The sequence below is a fragment of the Camelus dromedarius genome, chromosome 9 (genome assembly GCF_036321535.1).
Source record: "Camelus dromedarius isolate mCamDro1 chromosome 9, mCamDro1.pat, whole genome shotgun sequence".
In the NCBI taxonomy this organism is placed as follows: domain Eukaryota; kingdom Metazoa; phylum Chordata; class Mammalia; order Artiodactyla; family Camelidae; genus Camelus; species Camelus dromedarius.
This window is the reverse complement of record NC_087444.1, coordinates 48,929,252-48,950,660: the sequence shown is the minus strand read 5'-3', so window position 1 is coordinate 48,950,660 and position 21,409 is coordinate 48,929,252. Positions and strand designations below refer to the sequence as shown.

Sequence of the window (21,409 nt, the reverse complement as noted above, 5' to 3'; positions counted from 1 at the left end):
AGGACTAGAAGGACTTCTGGAGAGAACGGAATCCCACATTTCCTAGTCCTTTGAACATAAATACACTTAAGTTTTAAAAAGGGAGAAACTTAAAAGAAATTACCGAATGGATAATGGCATAAGTGACTCTGACGATGTGAAATTGTGAATGTGCTAAGTCTCTGATAGCAGCTTCAGGGAAGCATTGATGGAGACTGAACCTTTCATGGTACAGATGGGGATACCAGTCCATGGATACCAGAATTTAGGATGGTGCCCCAGGGTTGACTATTGAGCAAATAATGGCTCCAGGTTTCCTGGCATCCAACTGTTCCTTCTCTGTTCTCTGGGTGTCAGTTTTGTCACCTTTTAAGTGACAGTGGCCTTGCCTGTTTCACAGGACGGATGTGAGATGAGGCTGGTGGAGCATCCCAAATTCTAAATACTGAAGCAGCCCTGCAGGCTGGTTCGTACTCCCCTTCGTGTCCCTTCCATCAGGAGAGGAGCCTGCTACATTTGTATCTTTACCCATGTTTACAGGCAACTGTCCGGGCCTCCAGGGAATGTGGCTGTGATTACAAGATGATGTGACCCATGGCCATTCTGCATCATATCATCACATGATTCAGCTGGACTGGGTCTCATCCCGGGTCTCACAAGGGAGGACCGGCCTGTGCAGCTTCCAGCGCGGTGCCATGTGTCTTCAAGGCCGTCCATGGAACGGCAGGAAAAAGCTGATCCTGGAACTGTCCTCAGAAAGGTGAGCAGCCAAGGGGCCCACACAGAAGATGGCCTGTTCCTGGTGGTGTTTATAAAGTCCTGTCACATCCCCCACCCCTGTCGTCCTGGCTTTAGAGAGGACCGGAGCCAAGCTGACAGGCGGTCCCTCAGTCTTTGTTAAAGTTGAGCTCAGATGGACGTAGAAACACAAGAGGAGCCAAATCATATGTTTAAACAGTTAAGAGGAAACCAGGCTCAGCAAGGAACGGCAACCCTGGATTTAGCCTGGGTGAATTTTCCTTCTCTGGGATTTCCTGTCTCTTTTTTGAATGTTTCTATCTATCAAATGTTCGCTGGCAGTTGCTTTAAGGCCATCCGCTCTGCGGTAAAAGAAAGCCTTACCCAGTACTCAGGCTTAGATGCTAAAATACCTACGGCTGCTGAGTGGACCCAAAGCCAGGCTTCTAAGACCCTAGCTCCCTGTCTCCATCTATCTGCTTAGTAGAAAGAGAGACCAAACTTGAAGATGGGGCTTAAAGAACCATCCCTAACAGTAAAGCCAACACGCAGCTCCAACTGCCGGGGGGGGGGGGGGGGGGGCGGACAGTGAGGCTGGTGGGGGTAGGTCCTTAAGGAATGTGGAGTAAATGAACCCAAAAGTCTGCCTCCTGCAAGGTTCTTAGACTGCAGTTAAATTTTAACAATTTTTTTTATGTAAATCATTCGGTATGCTCAGTTGCATGAGGGTGGGGGTGGGCAGGGGGTGATGGCAAGGACGGAACAATGCCTGGGATTAGATAATGTACTTAGTGCTAAAATTCCAGGAAGTTTGTGTGGATCTGGGCCTGGATCTTGTTACTTTTTAGCTCAAATCTAAATCTTTATCTTCCTAGTAGAGTTGAGAGGACTTTTTTTTTTTTTACTGAGCCATTTTTACAGTTGTAATTTTTTCCCCCTTTCATCAAATAGAGCCGGTTAGATTAGCAGCTCTTAGCACGGAGATGAAAATATTGGTAAGGCCCATTGGGCCCTGTTTTGTTTATTCTAACGGAGCAGGCTTTGATCTAAACATATTTCCTGGGGTCTGGACGAGATGACCTAATTCCTGTCTTATCCGTCTCCACTTTCTGTGAATCTCAGATTGCCCCCCCCCCCGACGGTGGAGCCCTTTGCAATTCACTTTACATTTTTTCCCCCCATTTTTGTTACTTCCTTTGACATTTGTTTCATTGGGGGTAGGGATGTGTAACTCCTAGTAAAAGGTTCCAATGCTTTATTTTTCTAACAGGACTGCTAAGTTTTAACAGAGTGGGAGTTTTTCTTTCTTTTTTTTTTAAGCTCTCTCATTCTTGACGTTCACAACACGCCAAGAACAATAAGCAAATAATCTCCTAGAAATGGATGTCAAAAGCAAATCATTTAGGATTTTCTGGATGGACATGTATTTTTACAGTTAAAAAAAAAAAAAAAAACAACAACTGTTCCTCAGCCCTCTAAACCTCAACTGAATAAACCTGGCCCCAGGGGACTGTGATGCAAAACCTCAACACTCAGAGAGCTTCAGAGATCTTCAGTTGGTCTGCGGGAACTTGTCCCCTTCCTTACTCTGTGCTCCCCGCCTCACAGCCACTGGCCTGAGGGGCCGTGGGTAGCTTGGGTCTGTCATTGGTCTCCTTTTTCCCTCCTTAGGTCCCTGTCAATCACCAAACTGCTCCTGCAAGTCTGTTTTCCAGAAAGAGGGAAGCATCGCAGTGTGTATATGCGAAGTGGGGGTGGAGAGCTGTAGAGATGAAGAGGGAGGGGAAACACACAGAGGAATATATAGGTAAGGCAAGACCGGAAAGGAAGGAAGGAGAAAAGGGTGAAAGAATGACAGCCACGCAGGGAGACAGAGAGAAAAAGAAAAAGTACAGTTACTCAGAAACGCGAAAAACAAACTCACGTTGCTAACGTTTATATAAATTTTGAGTGATGGGCATAAGGTTTTTTTTTTTAACATTATTCGCTGTACTTTCCTGTTTTCTTTTTACAACAAATCACATTCCCCTGGCGCCCCCCACCTCAAAAAAAAAAAAAAACCTGGGGAAATGTCACCAAAATGAATATTTTCAGTTAAACATTTTTGTGAACTTGGCTGCCGTCATTCCAGGCAGCAACAACCCAGGACATTTTGGTTCTTGGCGATTCCAAACCTATCTCCACGCACCTCCAGCTTCAGAAAGGAGAAAAATAGGCGAAAACGTGAGGGGAGGCTTGGCGGGAGCGGGTGGGGGCGGTGCGTTCACATCTGCCTTAAAATAGACCCTGTTGCTTTATAAATATAAATCCATTTCTCTTCTGCTGGGCTGAGCCGAAAATCTGAGTGTATTTCCCACACTGAGAGAAGAAGCAGAGCTGAGGGCGATTTCTGGTTTTGGAAATGAATGGAAAGGGGAATGGGCAGGTAATCATCAATGGATTAGAAATATAGTCGATTGATGAATGGATAGGCAGGGACCCAAGCAGAGAGGGAGGCGGGTGGGAGAGAGACGCAGACAGAAACCCCGAGGCTCAGACCCTCTCCTAAGGGCTTCGGTTGCCTCGGAAAGTCTGTCCAAACGAAAAACTGCTTTGCTCCCCTTAACTCATCAGAAAACGCTAGAAGGGAGGAGGTGGGTGGTGAGAGGGTAAAGACAAAATTGCCCGCTGCCCACCCGCCTGGAGGAAACGGACGCGCAGCCGAGGTGGCCCAGGGCCATGACCCCCCGCGCCCGCCGTGGGTGGGAGCCCCAGGTTGGGGGCGAGGGTGGCGACCGCGCCGCGGCCACCGGAGGAAGGGGACCGGGCGAGCGGGTCCCGCCGCTGGGCGTGTGCTTGGGAACGGCTTCGGGGCTCGTCCCAGGGGACCCTTTTGGAGAGGCGAGCGCGGCGCGGGGACGGTGAAGCCGGGGTTGGGGTGGCGGCGGGGGTGCGTGAGCGCGCTTGCCCCTCTCGGTGGCCAGCAGCCCTCGGATGCCCCCACAGGTCCCCAGGCTCGGTCCAGGGAGAAGCGCCCGGATCCTAACACCACACAGGCCCGGACACCCCGTCGTCTTCGCGCCCAGCCGTGGGAAGAGGATGGACGCCTCTTTCGCAGTGAAAACGTCCCCCTCTGGCCGGTACAGAAGTAGAACTGCCGGAATTCTGCCTTCTCGCCTCGTCCCCACTCTCGAGCAGAGGGGTCTCCCTGGGAGCGGCGTGGCGGGGACTGGAGAGGCGCCGTCGAGAAACACCAACTGCGTGCTGAAACGACGGAGGATGCCCCGCAGCACGCCGCCGCGCACACCCCCGCCCCTGCCCTCTGGTGGTTGGGGGGCGCCAGTCCCCGCACTGTCCTGGCTGGGATCAGCGCCCGCCTTCCGGCACGCCCCGCTTGGGCCCTCAGACCACCCAGCCTGGAGAGGCGCGCCCCGAGTGGCCACTGAGTGGCCTGCACCCCGGTGGAAACTTCTACTGGAAGGTGGCCCCGACGACACTTCTCCCTTACCTGGGCACAGGGCCACCGGCTGCTGACGATTCACCGCCTCTCTGGAAGGAAAAATTGGCAGACCCCTCTAGACACCAAGTTCCACCCTGTCCGTTTGCTTACCCCAAAATAGTGCTTAGGAGAAAAACGTGTTTCCCCTAGAACAAAAGGGAGAGGAAGAATCAGATTGAATTTTGATGATGCAAGGTTCAAGTTGACTCTACCCATCCTTTGTAATGGACCTTTTCTTTCAAATATGCGTGTGTGTAAATGCCCGAAAGACTAATTAAATAAAGACCAAGTTGACCTCTCTGGGTTGAGGCCCAGTTTCAGAGTCAGATTATATAACCCCCGCTGCACCGGGAATTCTCCAGCAACGCTGCTCTCAGCCGCCTGGAAAACGACTGAATCAAGGGAAGTGAAACTGGAACAGTTGAAAAAAAAAAAACAAAAAACAAAAACAAAAACCTAAGTCTCAGTGGGCACAAATGCCTCGCTTAAGGAAACTTACCTGGTGGGATGGAACCTCCAATACCAACTTTTTCTTTCATATCATTTTTTTGTCCTTATTTTGGGGGGACGGGGGGTTGTAAGAAGAGTGGCCAAGCAAGTAATTGATATTGGGAGAATATATAGATTCTCCAAATTTAAAAAAAGGAAGAAAGAAAGAAAAAGGAAACACATGCCCATGCAAACCTGTTTCTGTTACGCCTTTTACAATTCCTTATTTAGAGAGTGAGATACACACATAAACAATTTACTGGTGCCTGGGGATATGTTAAAATACATTTCAGGGCCTGGCTAAATAGAAATGCACTCTAAAAACACAGACACAGTATTTTGTTTTATCTGTTGCAAAAAAAAATGTATTTGATTACTTGAGTAAAATTACAGTATCTCTGTTGTTAGTAAGTATTAAATGTTAAAGAAATTGGACCCCCCTTTCCTTTCAACTTTCCAAGAAAGTGCATGTAACAGTCCAATTTTTTTCTTCCATACCTAATACAAAATAAACGAACACTATACCTGCTCTCTTGATCAAGAAGAAGCATTTGCTCTTGTAAGGAACATATGTACATTTTAATGAAAGTGATACTTCTTATCGTATATACAAGAGCATCTACATTTTCTCCACTGAAGGTTGTTCAAGATGCTATACTTAGCAGCATTGTGAAATTCCAGCACACATTTTCTATTGTGAATATACCTACAAGGCAAAATGTTACGTCTCAGTTTCAACTACCAAAACAACACTGGTATTTTCTCTAAAGAATTCTGCGTGCTTATCACTGTACAGAAACTTATTAACATTGAGGACGACTCAAGTAAAAAGCACAATACAAATAGCAGTTCAAAACGGAAATGGTTAAATCTACAAAAAAAAAAAAAAACAGGCAGATTGAATTTTAGAATCAAAATTAAAAAAAAAAAAAACCAAACAAAAAACAAAAAAAACCCAAACCTTTCAAAGAACCACACAGTTCAGTCTGTACTTTCAGTCCTTTCCTTAAATTTGTTTCAAAAGATTAGACAATGTGTTTGCTGATAAAATTCTCCAGCAGGATCAAAGTGTACATTTATATACAGACTTTATTAGAGATCTAATGCATCACTGAGGCATTGCATCAACACCAGATTCATATTAAACTGGATATGGAAAATAAGTTAATGCCAGATTAAGACCGCCTAGCAGGGCAACTTGCAGTTGCCATAAATGTTACAGCAAGTTTACAGGACGCTAGTCAATTAGTATTTAGTCCCAAAATACAGAAGACCAAAGTTAACGCTTGCATTCTGTTTGCAAAGCAAGGTTATATCACTAATAAATAAGCTTTCTTAGAACTCTAGAAGTTGAACAAAGTACAAAAGAATGTCTGCAGAATGTTGTAGTTCAGAGATTGGGCGGGGGGTGGGGGGACCAGAAAGTGGGGGGCACGGGGTGAGGAGCTGGAGGCCGCCGTGGGTCTCCTTCTGAACAGGAAGGCTCTTTCTTCCTCCTGCCAGGGTGCCTTTAACTCGTGACGATCTCTTTGCTGTCTTCCACGAAGCGGGTGAATCGGAAGCTGGTCCCGTTCTCGCTGCTTGCCATCTTCTCCAGGCCGGCCAGGGGTGCGTTGGGCTCTGAGTTCTGGAGCTTCTCCAGGTTCCCGGTCAGCCCACTGACCGGCGAGCTGCTCCCGCTGCCCAGGCTGCCCGGAATGGGAGGGATGCCCCCGTTCTGGATGACAGAGATCTCATTGGCCTTCATCGCCAGCCCGTTGGAGAGCGCTGCTGCATACTGATTCCAGAACCCGGAAGGATCCCCGCTGCCTGACCTGGCCGCCAAATCCTTCTGGAACATTTCTGGGAACTTTACAGGATTGCCTCCTAGAAATGTCATGGGGCCATCCACGGAGAGCCGCCGACCCCGGCGGGCAGGGGTGCTATTCCACATGTGAGTGCCCATGTGTACCTGGGATGAGGGGAGAGAGAGGAGGAGGGGAAAAGGGGCAGGGGGAGAGAGGAAAGGAGAGGCTTAATAGTTGAATCTGTCTCAACTCACAATCCAACACTCAACAAAGCAAGTGGCCGCAATGTCTATTCTTATTATGTGCCAGACAGTGGGGAGGGTAAGGGGAACCGTCCCCTCCAGTCCACTAGTAATAAGGTGCTCGCTCTCTACAGCAGCCCTGGGCCACCTCTCCTCTGCCTGGGCCAGGATGCCTTAGTTACTTTTTATTACCTGCATTTAGCTTATAATGGCCTCAAGCAAGCCAGTCAGTCGCAGATAGCTCCTTTCAGGGTTAGAATTGTTATGTCCATTCTCATTGCAATGGTAAGTATTGTATCTGACACCCTTTACCCTATAAATGTCCTTTTCAGATGGGAAGAAAGTGCCCCTCACTGATTGCCCATTGGAGGGCCCGTGCGTGGAGAGAAAAAGCCAGAAAGTAATTATTCATCTCGCGTTACTGGCAGCGATCTCTAGAGAAATACTCTGTCAACAGAAAAATGTACACAGTCAGAGTGCTCAACTGTTGCTCTAGAACTTAAGCATATTTGCTTTCTTTCCAGCACGTATCAGTAGGAAATGCTGTATAATCAATTATCATAATACCCATTAGCAGAGTGGTGACGTTACTGTTTTTAGAAAGACAAACCGTGCTGGGCCGCGTAGTTATGAAAAAAATAGATGCACACGCCGAGGAGAACTGTAATTATTAAGTGATACGGGCTGCACGCAGGCCACATGGAGGTCTTTAATCAATACCCCATGGCAACGCTGGGCTGTCTCACTTGGTGGGTAAAGCGATTCATTTGGTGCACTTAGCAAGACAACAGAGCTAGGCTGCTGCACCGCTTAGGTACCAGATTATTCAATGCACTCTGACATCCAGCCAGCTGCAGCCTGCCCTGGTCCCCGCTGTGATCCTGACCTGCCCAGGCACCCGCATTTTTCCAGATCGGCCACATGCAGCCGGTTCCCTCGCCAGAGCTGTCTCCCTGATTCTCTGGGCCGACAACTCTGGGAGCGTGCATTACAAATATTCAGTGGCCACAAGGGAAAGCGGGTAGTGGGGGTGGGTCTGGGTGAGGTACAGATGGAGCGCAGATACCTTCAGATTGCCTTTTGTGGTGAAGGCTCTCCCACAAATCGTGCAAGCGAAGGGTTTCTCTCCAGTGTGAGTTCTCTCGTGAATCTGCAGGGCGCTCGACGAGGAGAAGGTCTTGCCACATGTGTTGCAGTAGTGCTGTTTGGGGGTTCTCCTGGGCAGAGCTGGGAGCAGCACTGGGGACGTGGCGGAGGATGACAGAGGCCCAGCAGGAACGTGGCTGGCGGGGGTGTCCTTACTGTCCTGAGGAGTAACATGCACAAAGCCGTTGACCTCTGTTTTGATAAGAGACGCCAACGAGTTGGCGGGAATCACCGCCGAGTTCTGATTGGGGCCAAGGTTGGAATTGGGCTCGAAAAGCTGTGATGGTAGATCTCGCATCTGATGTGTCAACATGTGTTGCTTCAAATTACCCTTGGTGGAAAAGCCACGATTACAAACTGTGCAAATAAACGGTCTCTCTTTGGTATGACTTCTGTAGTGAATGTCCAAGGCACTCTGACAAGCAAATGTCTTGCCACAAATGTCACAAGCAGTGTTTTTAAATTTCCCCCGGTCTCTGAAAGGGAAGAGGATCCCCAAAGAATCTTCTTTGATGATTTTCTCGGTGTGACTCGATGTCAGATCCAAAGCCCCACCATTCACTGGGGTGGGAGACAAACCGTTGGCGAACTCACTTGCTGCTGCTCTCTGTGGCTTCTCCTCAGCGCCGGGTGACTTGTGGAACTCCTGGGTGCTGTTGGATGGGGACAGAGCCTGCATGGAAGAGGTAGACTCTGAGATGGCCGGGCTGCCAGCGCTTTGGCTCTCCACGTCACCGCCCACCGAGGATGAATCGTTGGTCAGGATGTCCCCCTCGACGGACCCATTCTCCACTGACTTCAGGCTGGCCTGCAGCTGCTCAGCCAGGCCAGCATTGATCATCTTCATCTGATTTTCCAAAGCGGCGATGCTCGACATCTCCAGAGGCAGAGGCGAGGAAGACAGGCTGTCCTGGGATGCATCCGCGGACTTGGGCGTGTCCGGGATGCTGCCCTCGGGACAGTCTTCCATGTTTTCATCGGAGAAGTTGTCCAGGTCATCGAAATTCTTCTCATCGAAGGAGCCGGTGTCAGACTCCATGGACTCGGGGTAGCTGTCAGGGACTGGGGTGTTGGGGATCTGGCCTCCCATGTGCATTCGAATGTGCTGCTGTAGCACAACAGCGTTCGTGAACTTCTTCTGGCAGATGGGGCAGGAGTGCTGGACTCGGAGCGGGGGCATAGCGCGATGCACGCTGTAGTGAGTTTTCAGGTTCCCTTTCGTGGTGAAAGCCCGGCCACAGATCTTGCACTTAAAGGGCCTCTCCCCCGTGTGGGTCCTGTAGTGCATCTTCAAGGCGCTCTGACAGCTGAGGACCCGGTGGCAGATGACACACTCATTGGGGTCAGTGGCCTTCTTGTCAATGTTTTCCACCAGTTGCTGAAGCTTGGATGTCTCTGAGGCCTGGGTGGAGTCCAAGAGTCCCCCAAAAGGAAACTTAGCCTTGAACTGCTCGGACATGAGCGGCAACAAAGGGTTGGTGAAGGTGGAGGTGCCGCCCGGGCCACTGTCGGGCACGAGGGAGCTCAGTGCACCTGTGCTCAGGGCTGGGGCTGAGCTGGTGACCCCGCCACTCTCTTCAGTTTTGCCACTAGAGGGTGGCCCAGTGGGGCCCTCAGCTTCCTCCAGGATCCCACCCGGGTTTCTCAGGGCCAGCTCGGGGGCCCCCGAGTCACTTTTGTCAGAGCCCGGGGGGCTGGCGGCAGACTGGCTGATGGGGATCGGGGCTGGCTCTTCGGTCTTGATGAAGGGGGTGAGGCTCGGGAGGGTTGGGGGCAACGGCAGACCGACAGACGTGGTCAGAGTGGGCAGGACCGGTTTGGTGTCTAGCCAGCTGGTGACTGGCTTTTCAGGAGGAATGGACATGCCGTAGGGGATGCCGGTACTGGTGGGGATGTTGTCCAGATGCTCAGGCACGGGGTAGGGGTTCATCTGGATGTGAGGGTATTTCTCTTTGTGGCGCTGAAAGTGGACTTTGAGGTTCCCCTTGGTGGAGAACCTGTTCCCGCAGATGTTGCACTTGAAGGGCCTCTCCCCGGTGTGGGAGCGGAGGTGGATCTGCAAGGCACTGTCGCTGCCGAAGACCTTCGCGCAGAACCTGCACTTGTGTTTGAAGAACGCCTCGTCGGAAGCGCTTTTCGCTTCGAAGGCGGTGACATTTGGTGGCTTGCTTTTCCTCTGCTGGGCCAAGGCAGACAAGGAGTTTAAATCCTCTGCCGTCGTGCCGATGTTGGGCAATGGGCCGGGGAAAACCGAGTTAGCAGGGGCCGGCTGAGGTAGAAGTGGATTAGACGCAGGACTCAATAAACTGCTTATTGCAAAAGCTGGTGAGGACGATGCTGAGACTGCCGGGCTGCTGGCGTGGGAGGCACCAGTACTCGGAGCCCCTTTTTCCGAGGATGGGGTGGGACCTGCTGCCGCCAGCACGTTCACGTTGGGGGAAGAGCCGCTGTGGGACTGGGGTGGAATGATGGTGTTGCCAGAACCGCTCTGAGGTAGCTGGATGGGGGGGAGCTGTTTCACACCGCTGATGCTGGCAGATTGGCTAGCAAGGCTCTGTGCTAACCCAGCTGCTGCCGCCAGCTGCTGAGATAAATGGGAACTTAGTGTGGACAAGGGGTTGGCAGCTGTTCGTAAAGTACCTTGAGAAGGACTAGAAGATGTTGGCAGGTCTGCATTCTGAGATGCCAACAGCAATATTTGGTGACGAATCTGTTCGATCAGTTGCAGCTGGTGGATTTGCTGCTGCTGCAGCGCTAAGAGCTGCTCCATCAGGGCGGGGACGGCCAGCTTGCCTCCGGAGGCCCCCGTGCACCTTGCTTCCTGGGAGAACTGGGCCACCGCCACCTTGGTGCTCTGGAGGTTCTCAATGATGACGTTGCTGTTGATCACGGAGAAGTTGCCCAGCGTCGTCAGGTCCCCGAGTTGAGGTAGAGAGGTTGTGATCGCTGAGGTACCTGTGGAGGAGCTGCTGCCGCAGCTCGGGGTGGCGCTGCTGGCACTGCCACTCAGGGTGCCACTGCCGCCCGCGTTAGCCACCGGGGCCTCCACCTCCATGGACTCGTCCCTGTCCGGTCCGTGGTGCTCCGGAAGGTCACTGCCGTCGACCTGCTCTGCTTTGTTCACCGGATCGCTCATTTGTTCCTCAGGGTTCTCGGGAGTGGGGCTGGGGGAGAAGGTTTCGGGTGGGGAGGCGGGACTCTCATTGACAATTAAAACTAATTGGTTTTTAGTACAGTTCTTCTTGTGGAGCAGAAGATCTGATAATTCAAAGAACTCGGCGCAGCACCGGCCGCAGACGTGGGCGTCCTTGCTCTTGGGGGTGCGATTGGGTTGACCCTTCTCTGTGTCTCCTGCAAATGTCAGAAGGAGACGGGTTAGCGAGGGAACTGGGACACCCAGAGCCATCTATGACTTCGACACGAGAGGAAGAGGTCAGGCAACTCTTTTCTACTCTGGAAACTCAAAACTAGGGCCCCTGAAACACAATCAATATTCCCTAAGAACGCTCATAATTAAATTTTAAGGATGTTGAAGGCCTTCCTATCAAGCTGGTATCTCAGAGAGCCATGGCCTTCAGGTCATCCATCAAAATATAAAATACTATGAACTGCGGACATCGGTGCATAATGAAATTCCATAGCAAAATATTGATTTCCAATATTTTATACACCTTATTGTCTGCTCATCCAGAGAGGGTCCAGCCACCATCCTGAGGACTTATTAGGCTCCTGAGTTTCTGTCAACCTTATTCATTTTCAACTGATTCAAAGATATCTGTGACAGTTTGTTCTGTCACTAAACTAATTTGTAGTCATTCAGGTTCCAATCAGTGGTTGACAAGGGGAAAAAAAAAATGCATATCACCAAGCTGTAGACTGACAACTTGAAAATCACCTCCAGCCCCTACCTAGAACCTGAGCTAAGTCTGATTCGTGACAAACACACTGTAGCCACATCAGTAACAAATCCTCCAGACAGCTCGGGACTCAGTTGAATACAAAAGAGAAAGCAATGCGTGCACGCCCACGTGCACGCGCGCGCGCGCACCCCAGAGAAACACAATGGTCATAATCTGTTACAAGGCCTGCCTGGCACCTATATATCACCCCATGGCACGTTTATTTTTAAAAGGAAAGAATGCAACCGTGGCTACCACTCCACTAATCAAGGAATATATGCCGCCATGCTTCAAATGGCAATATCATGCCTCTAAATATTCCATCAAAATTGCTCTTTGCATCTATAAAAACTGGCACAAGATTTACATTTCTGATTAAACATTAGCTTAAAGAAAGATGTGCAGTTAAGGGAAGGCGAAGAAATAATTCTTGGTTTCCAGTTTGGAAATGCTTCGCCATTCTCCCCGTCTGAATGCCTTTAAAAACAGTTTGCTCTTAACTGTTATCAATTGTTTAACAGATTGTCCTGAACCTTTCATTATAAAATCCCTTTATTTCATGTTTGTTTCCACTGGTTGCTCAGATTTCTTCTCACTAAGATCCATTTGTAAATTAAACATAAAAATCTCCAACTCCAAGCTAACATCCTATTCAAAGACAGGATGGCGTCCCATTGTTTGCCCAGCATGGGGAACACCAACTTCTGTTGTACAAATGGTGTGTGGTCATCTCCGAAGGCTGTGGAAAAAAAAAAAAAACTGTTTAATTCAAGGATTACCTCCCTGCATGCTTTTCTGCAGAACTGAATCAGATAATAGTTAGTTTCCATGACTTCCAAATTGAATCTACCGGAAAACTTGCAGGGAAAAAAAAAAAAAAAAAAAAAAAAACTAATTGCAAATATGAATAAATGCAAAATCAAAATGCTGCTTTTTTTGGGTAAACTTAAGAGTCAACTCAAAAGAGCCAGCCGTTTGCCCTCTTTGTAGTAAACATCAAAAAGGAAAAAAAAAAAAAAAAAAGAGAGAGAGAGAGAGGAAAGAAAGAAAGAAAGCTTGAGTAGTTTTGCATTCCAGAAAATATAATTAATACCCAAATACTAACTTCTGAAAATTCCTTAACTCTGCCTTGAGTGATGCCAGTTAGAGCGCTGGTAAAGTATGCCAATGTATGCCACTCTATTCACTGGGAGTGTTATTTGAGTAGCTAAGTTATACTTAACAAGCCAGCTTTCCTAATACCCATCTTTTAATCTCCACAAGGGTATAGTGCAAAATGTGTTAACAATACCAAACAAATCTGAGTTGTAGCAGAAAATACCAATAATGATTCAGTTTTAATTTAATGTTTAATCACCCTAACTCGGCACAGGATTCCTATGCACATTCAAGGTGCTGTTTTAAGCACTTTCTGTCTCTCTCCCTGCCTTAAAATAATATCAACAAAATATTAAACGAAATTCGCTAAAGTTATGTTGCTTAACTTGGGACAAAAATAATGTGACAAAAATTCTGTTTAAAGCTTCTTATTTTGACAACCAATTTTAAATGATGCATCCATTTCAGATGCTTATTTTAAACTAGGAAATGCAATTCCTAATATATTCAACAGAAATGTTATTTCTTTCTCTTTGCACATTTCCATATGTAATGGTTATGTTTCCATCTACTTTTACAGCCAATTATGAAGGAACAAAAGCTATTCTGTTTGTTCACACATTTTCAACAAAATGCATTAAAACTATTATGTCAGCATGTTCTATTAAGCTCTGCATTCAGTGGAAAATACTTTTCAACCAGCTCACATTTATCAAAACATAAAGCCACTTTAAAACACAGTTTTGCTTGGTCAGCTGGGCTTAGACAAATAATGACAGATTCAGAACTAAATAACTAGCAAGGGAAATCAGAAAACTGACTTCATCAATTGTACACATTACAATGTAGTTGCTTCAAATATTTAGCACATCTGTGCTCACGATTAAAGGGCATTTTAATTCTTTATAACTTGCAAACATCTGATATTCTCATAATATAGAGAGAAAATAAAAAGAAGGTTACTTTACAGGATTTAGCTGATTATTACTTTCCTGTGCTCAAGGTCTGCATTTGTGCTACTTCAAGACTCACTTGAGAATTTTCAAGTTTTTCAACCTGAACGTTTTTATATTTAGGATTGTGCTAACTGGATGGAAAATATAGACACTTAAAAATAAATGCCTGCTTGCTTCTAAGAAAGAGACTGTGTTAAAAAAAAAGAGCTGCCCATATTTTAGCTTGGATTTTCACAACATTTTAATAAGCTGACATTTGATCTCACTGTAGAGTCAACTAATTTAATTTCCTGATGTTTATGAACACCAAAAAAATAAATAAATAAAAATAATCCTTCTATCTATTTTGATTTATTTCAAGAGCAGGTGTCGCTACACTGTAACAGTTCTAACTTTAATAAATCTATCTGCATTCTGAACAGGATTCCAATGAACCAGCTTTTTAAAAAAACGACAAAACATGAGGACTAGTCTGAATCTTTAACTACCAAAGGGAGTATTTTAAGTTGTAATCAGATACACACATACACACACACACTTACACACACAAACTCACATGTTCTAATTCATTTTCTGAATCGTCTGCTATCTTGTATCTCTTGCAATAATCTGTTACACAGGATTGCAACTGGTGACCCCATTATAGTAAATACAGTTGCCTCGATCCCTGTATTATGGTGAAAATAACATTCCAGTTCCTCTTCCATGGATTCTGCACACAAATTAAAGTCATTTGTAATCCTGGCCTTATAGGAAAATTTAAGAAGTGGTGGTTTTCTAAGTAGGTACGCACAAAAAAGATATTTAGAATTTTGTTGTTGTTGTTTTCCTCTGGGTCAGGGGAAGAGGTGATCTTATAGCTCCTTCCAATTTATATGAAAATCCCAGATGTTTTAGTTCTTATTGTACTATTTAGGTACTTGATGCTCAGTTTAAATGTGTCAGTTTTTCATCATCTGAACTGAAACCCTGCAGGACAGGAGGCAGAGCGCTGAAGGGTTCCCGTGTAACTGTCTGCTGAGGCAACCAAAATAAAACTATGCCCCACACTGAAGGGTTTTGCCAGCCAGGAAACAACACAAAACAAAACAACACAGAACAACAGCCCTCCTGTCCCATGTTTAGTTTTCTTTTTTGGCGCTTCTTGGAAAGATCCGGCACTTTTACTTCTCATTACCTTCAGGTCACACTCACATTTTTAAGAAAACCTCTCCAGATTGTGATTTTGGAGCCTGTCATTTTAATAGGCTATTCCTTTTCGTAGACCAATTTAGAAGGGCTATCACACACATTTTTGATCGATTGGTCTTTTATCTTTTTTTTTCTCCCCCCTTTCTTCTTCTTTCACAGACCTGGGAAAAGCCTGTGTCTGAATGTCCAGCTTAAGATTCCAAAGCAATTTTAAACACTCCCACATATGCGCTGCATATTTTCGGCACTGTCTTAAGTTTCTTCTATGCGATCTGTAACCAAAGGACACGTTTTCCTGGCCCCCTCCAAGTTCCCTCGGTGTTCTGACCGGGATTAGTGTATTCCTGAGTGGACGAGGGCAAGTGAAGTCTCTACAAAAATAACAACACGGACAAGACAGTCCTTTGAAATGCATGATACCAGCCCACCTAATGTCCACAATAAATGAAAGGGGAAAATGTCTTCCCCTTGGATGAATCAAACTGAACACTAGATGGGGTTCCAGTTGCAAGGGTTTGTTCAAAAACTTCTTTGTGGCTTTCCTATTCCAGTGACGCGTAAAAGAGACTGCTTAAGGCGAGATCTAAACTTTGACTACATAAACATTGGCAAAGGCACAAGAAACTAAATCCCTGTTGTTTGAGGGTAAAACTGAGCTATGGGAACTACCTGTCAATCTTCCCCTTTGGGGGTCTGGCATCTGAGGGTGACAGGGGAATAAGGTTAGGGAAAGAAGCCAAGCTGATAAGGTGAAACTAAAATAAACTACTAACTTCCTGCTAAGTGACTAGCAAGACTCAATTTGGGGGTCACTGAGAAGATACTGAAGGACATATTATGATCTGGACCTTGTCACCTCTGCATGGGAGGAGGCTAGCAGAGGTTAAAACAGCTCGACACATCGAGTTTTTCCAAAGCCTGGCACACAAACTTTTTTTCTTTTGGAGGGGGAGGGGTGCTGGTTCTTGGGATAAGAATTTCCCATCTCCTTCACTCAAATGCTGGAGGACTGCAGTTTTGGTAATCGAAAAATATTTTAGAAGATGGGGCTAACTGCATCAGGAGGTACCTTAGAAAAACCGAATTCAGTCTGTGGAAGAAATGAATCCTAGTTCCTACCGTATGCCTGGCTTTTCACAATTTCAAAAAACTGAGCAACTGGTCTACCTATTTCTTCCCCAGGTTTTCAGTAAGATCTCTGTGTTAGAAATTCGGGTTTCCTGCTTTCTAAAAGACTGCTGGCTGAGATAACTTGCTACCCGCAAAAGAAGAAAAACATGAAATAAAGTCCCCAAAGAAGGACCTATAAATTGGCACTTGTGCCTATAAACCATAGGTGACACTGGATGTGAAATAAACCACAAAACATTCACTGTCACAAATTCACTTTCAGGCAACACTCTCCTGTCCAGCTACACTTCACTCGTTTGTATGCTTGTTTTTTCACATTTGAGGAAGAATGTGCAGCCTGAAGCAAATCCCCCCCAAACAGTTTGCATTTTCTCATCCAAAATCTTCCTTTAGGCCACAAACTTAAAATGGGCCTGATTAAACATGAATTCTTTCCAACTGCCTTATCTTGCAGGTGTCGGTTTTTCAAAAAAAGCAATTAATTATGGTTCTCTCTAACCTTTTGGGCCCAGAAATCAATGTGTTGCCATTAAGCTGCTCACAATGAGTAAATTGGTTTGGTAAATAATAGAATTCCATTATTAATATAAATAAGAGGGATTTTTATGATACTTTATATGAGAGGCAATGTTTTATCTGCAGTTCGTGATGTTTTTATCTTTCTTCCAATATTATCTTTTCCTTGAAAAAGCTATGTATGCACTGAAATGAATGGAGTCTGAATGGGCCATCCATTTAGCTCCAGGAATTTTAAAAACACCACCCAAGGAAGAAAAACCCAACATATACACACACACATACCCATATACACTCCTGAAATCCAAATCTCTAGTAAAGAACCCACATATGAAATCCTCAGATTCTAATGTTCCCCTTCCTCAGAATTATCTCAGTAAATAATTTTCACAGTGGCAGTCATCCCTCCACAGGTCATCTGAGACTTGTTGAATATCATTTAAGAGACAAGTACTATGTGTCTCTTGGTTTCATACATCATCTTGGTTTCATAAGAAACAGGAAAATTCCCAAGTTTATTTTAGGGTGTTTCTGGTATTACAGCTGCACTGAAATAGAATCAGAATATGAACATCGGAAGGCTGACCAAATAATCTTGTTTTCTTGAACTTGTTCTGATGAAGTTATCGTTGGGGCTATTGAGCCTGGCTCGGGTTTTCTTTGTACGCGCGCACACACTCAGACACACACAGGCGTGACGTGCAGCGAGCGACTCTGGCTGTGCCCAGCCTTGGGAGTCGCTCATTAAGGGCTACTGAAATGGGGGTCTCCAAACTTTTCTAGGTCCCACTCTGGGCAGAGGTTGTGAAACTGGAGGCATCTGCTAAGAGTCCCAACTAGATTTAACATGGTATGTTCCACATTTCATGTGGCACATTTTAAGCCCATCTGAGGACAGCAGAAAAAGTATCCACACTGTTTGAGTAAAGGTCTAACGTCTAAAAATTTAACAAGCTTTATGTAGGTAAAAAACCAACCAACCAACCCCTAAACCCAAAAACAAACTCCAACGCCTCCTTGAAGTGTGTGTGCTATGTGGAGAGACGAAAGGAGATGGCTGAATACACCGCAGAAAATGTGGTGACTTTTTAAAGGTAACTTTGAGACCTGTGGTGATCTCTCAATTCCATGTATCTTACAACTGCTCCCAAATAAAAAGAACTGGAGTGTGTAAGGCCCTCCTGTAAATCAGACATGGAGGAGGATTAGTTGTGTACTAATATTATTACAACATACTAAATCCTGTAACCCTATTACAAAATCTACCCTCTAGGCAGCTTCTCCCAAACTTATTGTTCAACCATGTAAAAACAGTCATAACCTAAAACCATTACAACTGGAGAAAAAGGGGGGGGGGGGAGAGGTGAGAAAGGGGGCTGGGAGGGGAATGTTTCCTATGGTGCCCCTAACAGTTTACTGCTTCTTAGGACAATGAACCAGCTTTGGGGAATAAAAAAGAAAGAAAAACGAAAGGAAGGAAGGAAGGGAGGAAAAAAAGTAAAAGAAAGAGAAAAAAGAAAAGAAAGAAAGGGAACTTGATTCAGTTACTTAATTAACTTACCTCAAAGCTCAAATAAACTAAAAAAAAAAAGTCCTCATAAATAATGATGGTAAGAGGTAGTGAACTCCTTTTATGCTATTGCTTTATGAGAAGCCTTAACTATTAAAAATTCCGGATTCAGAAGGCAAGAGGAAAAAGGCAAAGATCTAGCAGGCAACATCGCCAAGATCTAGTCTTTTTTTTTCTTTTTTGAAAAATGTATAAAATCAGTACACATTTACAAAAAAAAAAAAAAAAAGACTAAAAAACTCTTTCTTCTCCTCCCGTTAGGATTTTCCTCTACAAATTTTAACTTTAACAGTATTGCCCTGCGGAAGGTCTCACTTTAGGAAAGATGGGTGTGGGGGCAAGATGCAGAAGAAACCAGCTTGGAAAACCTGGAAAAATAACTGTTCCAGCGGCCTTGAGTAATTTCACCTCGATATACCTCGAGTACTCGGTCTCGCCTTCGGTAGAAAGCGGGGATCAGGGGTTCTTCTCAGCGGACTGAGAAACTACAGATTCTGGGTAAGGCTTGAAGCTTGAGAAAGTACTGGGGTGAAGGGGACAAACACTGTAAACAAATTTCTTAATGGTCTCTGTTGTCCCCAGTTTCTTACAGGGACTCCCACACCAGGAATCCCCTTCCCGGACAGTCAGGGTGAAGCGAGTGGGAGTCCCTTCGCTTCTCTGCCTGGGCTCTGCGCGGGTGCCTGCGCCTCAGCTGTGCTGAGAAGCAGGCCTCTAAGCAAGGACCCGGGGACCACGGGGCCCGGGCGGCCTCAGAGTTTAAGTGGACAGAGGTGCCGACCCAAGGGCACCCTTCTGAGCCCTATCGGGGTCCAGCTCCCTCCTCCACACCCCACAGTGACGCCCGGGACTGGAGCATCCCGAGAGGCACCCGCGTCGCGGAGGCGGCTCTGGGGGTTGCTGCTTGTCCTTCCGCAGCCGAGAGGCGAGCATTGTGCCGGGAAACCGAGCCCGGGCGCCGCTCCATCGCCTCCGGCCCTGGGCCTGGGAGCTCAGAGGCCCCTAAAGTGAAACACCTTTAGGGATAAGGAGGGACACGAGGTGCCCTCCCTCTGTACCCCCAATTCCCTGCTCGGATCTCTCCCATTCTCGGCCTTAGCTCCCTCACACAAACTTTGTTCTGGACCCGTTCATTCCCTTCGGGACCCCGCAGTTGTCGCCTCCATCGGAGAACGCGAGTGCTTCTCTTCCAGGGTGATTCTCTCCTGGCTAGATAGCCCCCCAGCCCTGAAAAACAACCCTTACGACTTCTGGAAGTACGAGGTACCAAGATCCTCAGCCGGCGCTTGCCGAGTCTTAAGATATCTTGGGGGCGGAGGTTGCATGTGTTGGGAGAGGAGATGCGGGGATAAACTTGGGCGACCGGACCCGGACACTTTCCCCCGTCCGCCTGCACTCTGCGGAGCAATCGGCAGCAAAGCGCAGTCGCCACCCCGGCCTCCACCTCAGCGTGTCAAGCGCGGGCGCCCCGACATAGCTCCCCATCTTCTTGCAGCTCTGAACTCCCAAAGGCATCCCATTCCGCCGCGCAGGCCCGGGGTGAGTGGGAGCGTGGTGGAGGGGAGGGAGCTCGGCGCAGGGAACTGCCCCCAAGCTCCGACTTCAGCCTGGAGCACAAAGTAAACTTCCCTCCCAAAGGCAACTAGGCCAGGGCGGCAGAAGCCAGGCCGGGTCCCGGGCGCGGGCCAGGGAGCGCGTGGAGCCCCGCGCAGGCAAGCGCCGACGGCCTCTGCCCGCACCCGCGCCTCGCCAGGCACCCGGGCCACGGCCACGGCTCGGCGGGTCCCGGGCTCTGCTCCCCGGAAAGCCGGGATAGAGGAGCAAGGCCGACGTGCCCTCTCTCCTCCCCCTAGGAGGACTCAACAACTCCGGAAAGGTCCTGCCGGGAGAAGTGTTTGCTTTCCCCGGGGCAGGGGGGGGGAAGCCCAGTAAAGGCACATTGAAAATTAAAAAGAAAAAAAAAAATCGCCGAGTCGAAAAGGCAACCGGGGACGCAGCGGCGGCGGTGGTGGCGGCGGCGGCGGCGGCGGCGGTGGGCGCGGGGGCCAGCCGCGTGTGCGTGGATCCAAGTGTGCGTGAGTGTGAGTGCGTGTGTGCGCGTGTGTCCGCGGCGCGGGCCGGAGCACTCACCATCTCGCCGGGGGAGCGAGGCCACTTCGGGGTCGGATTGGAAATGTTGAGGCTTCGCTTGCTTCCTCCGCGACATGCTGGCTCAAACATCAGCTGGGGCAGAATAAAAAATTACTAAAAAAAAATCTTCTCAAAATTACGGAAATCGAGCGGCTGCGGCGGCGGCGGCTCCCCCCGCCCGCCGGCCCGCCCGCCCCCTCCCCGGCTCCCCGGCCCCGGGCGCAGCGCGCATGTGTCCTGCTATAATTATGATTATCAATAATGCATTGCGATTAATCATAGAGGGGCTCTTTGAAAGGCGATTGGCACCAGGCCAGCGCTATTCAAACCCGCTCGCCTTAATCAATTAGTTCGTGATTTGCTGCAGACCCCTGTCTCTCCGCGCGCTGGCCCAATAAGCCGGCCGCGGGGCTGGCTCTGCGTGCCGCGCCGCCCGACACTAGGTTAACCCTCTTCGCGACCGCCCGGGACTCCGCGGCCCGGCCGCCGGGGGCCTGCCTCCTCGCCTCTGCGCACCCGGCGCCCCGGCCTGCGCCCCCCTCACTCCCCCCGGCCCCCCCATCCCGGGCTGGGCCGACCCAAATTAGCATGCCCTCCCCGGAATTAAGCCTCCTGGGTGGGGGGTGGGGCCGGGCGGCGGGGGCTGGGGACCCGGGCTGCGGGCGCGCAGCGAACTTCCCAACTCCGGCGCTAGGCGCGCTGGCCCGCGGTGGGAGGGAGTCCCGTGGCGGGATTTGGGGGAGGAAGTCCCAGTTCGTGAGTGTTTCTTCGTTTCTTTAAGAGCTACCAGAAAGCAGCCCACCCCCACCCCCATAAAAAAAAATAAGCGAGTGGGGAAGAGCCAGCCCCACGCCGGTCCGCCTCCTGCCCGCGGCCCGGCCTCCCTCCCGCTCGCCTCCTGGCTCGGTGCTCCTTCGCCCCGAGTTCTCCATCCCCTGGATCCCGGGCTCGCGGGGGCGCGGAGAAGAGGACCAAGGAAAGGTTTGGGAACGTGATGGGTTTGGGGCTTTGAGGGGGGAGGGTCAGTTCTCCCACCACCCCGATCCTCCTCAGAGGGCC

At 48.4% G+C, this 21,409-nt stretch overlaps 1 protein-coding gene and 2 long non-coding RNA genes across 7 annotated transcripts in view; 2 read left to right on the top strand and 1 right to left on the bottom strand.

The window, feature by feature from the left end:
• Nucleotides 1-2,945: 2,945 nt before the first annotated feature.
• On the top strand, nucleotides 2,946-4,503 carry LOC135322040 (uncharacterized). Its single transcript, XR_010382314.1, has 2 exons — nucleotides 2,946-3,142; nucleotides 3,703-4,503. It is a non-coding gene; the product is annotated as an uncharacterized LOC135322040 (long non-coding RNA).
• A 518-nt stretch (nucleotides 4,504-5,021) lies between these two features.
• Nucleotides 5,022-21,409, bottom strand: part of SALL1 (spalt like transcription factor 1) — a 16,455-nt gene continuing 67 nt past the window's right edge. Inside the window, exons 2-4 of the mRNA XM_031458460.2 lie at nucleotides 20,351-20,443; nucleotides 7,780-11,210; nucleotides 5,022-6,635 (exon numbers count right to left, since the gene is read on the bottom strand). Coding sequence (XP_031314320.1) covers nucleotides 6,195-6,635; nucleotides 7,780-11,210; nucleotides 20,351-20,426 — 3,948 coding nt within the window. The 5' untranslated portion in view covers nucleotides 20,427-20,443 and the 3' untranslated portion in view covers nucleotides 5,022-6,194. The remainder of the gene's footprint in view (nucleotides 6,636-7,779; nucleotides 11,211-20,350; nucleotides 20,444-21,409) is intronic.
• Nucleotides 18,453-21,409, top strand: part of LOC105097519 (uncharacterized) — a 27,839-nt gene continuing 24,882 nt past the window's right edge. For 2 of the 5 annotated variants that reach the window (XR_010382310.1, XR_004138930.2), the window contains exon 1: nucleotides 21,155-21,331. This is a non-coding gene — a long non-coding RNA (uncharacterized LOC105097519). Of the gene's footprint in view, nucleotides 18,719-21,118; nucleotides 21,332-21,409 lie in introns of those variants that run through there. The other 3 variants (XR_010382313.1, XR_010382311.1, XR_010382312.1) reach the window with 3 other exon arrangements.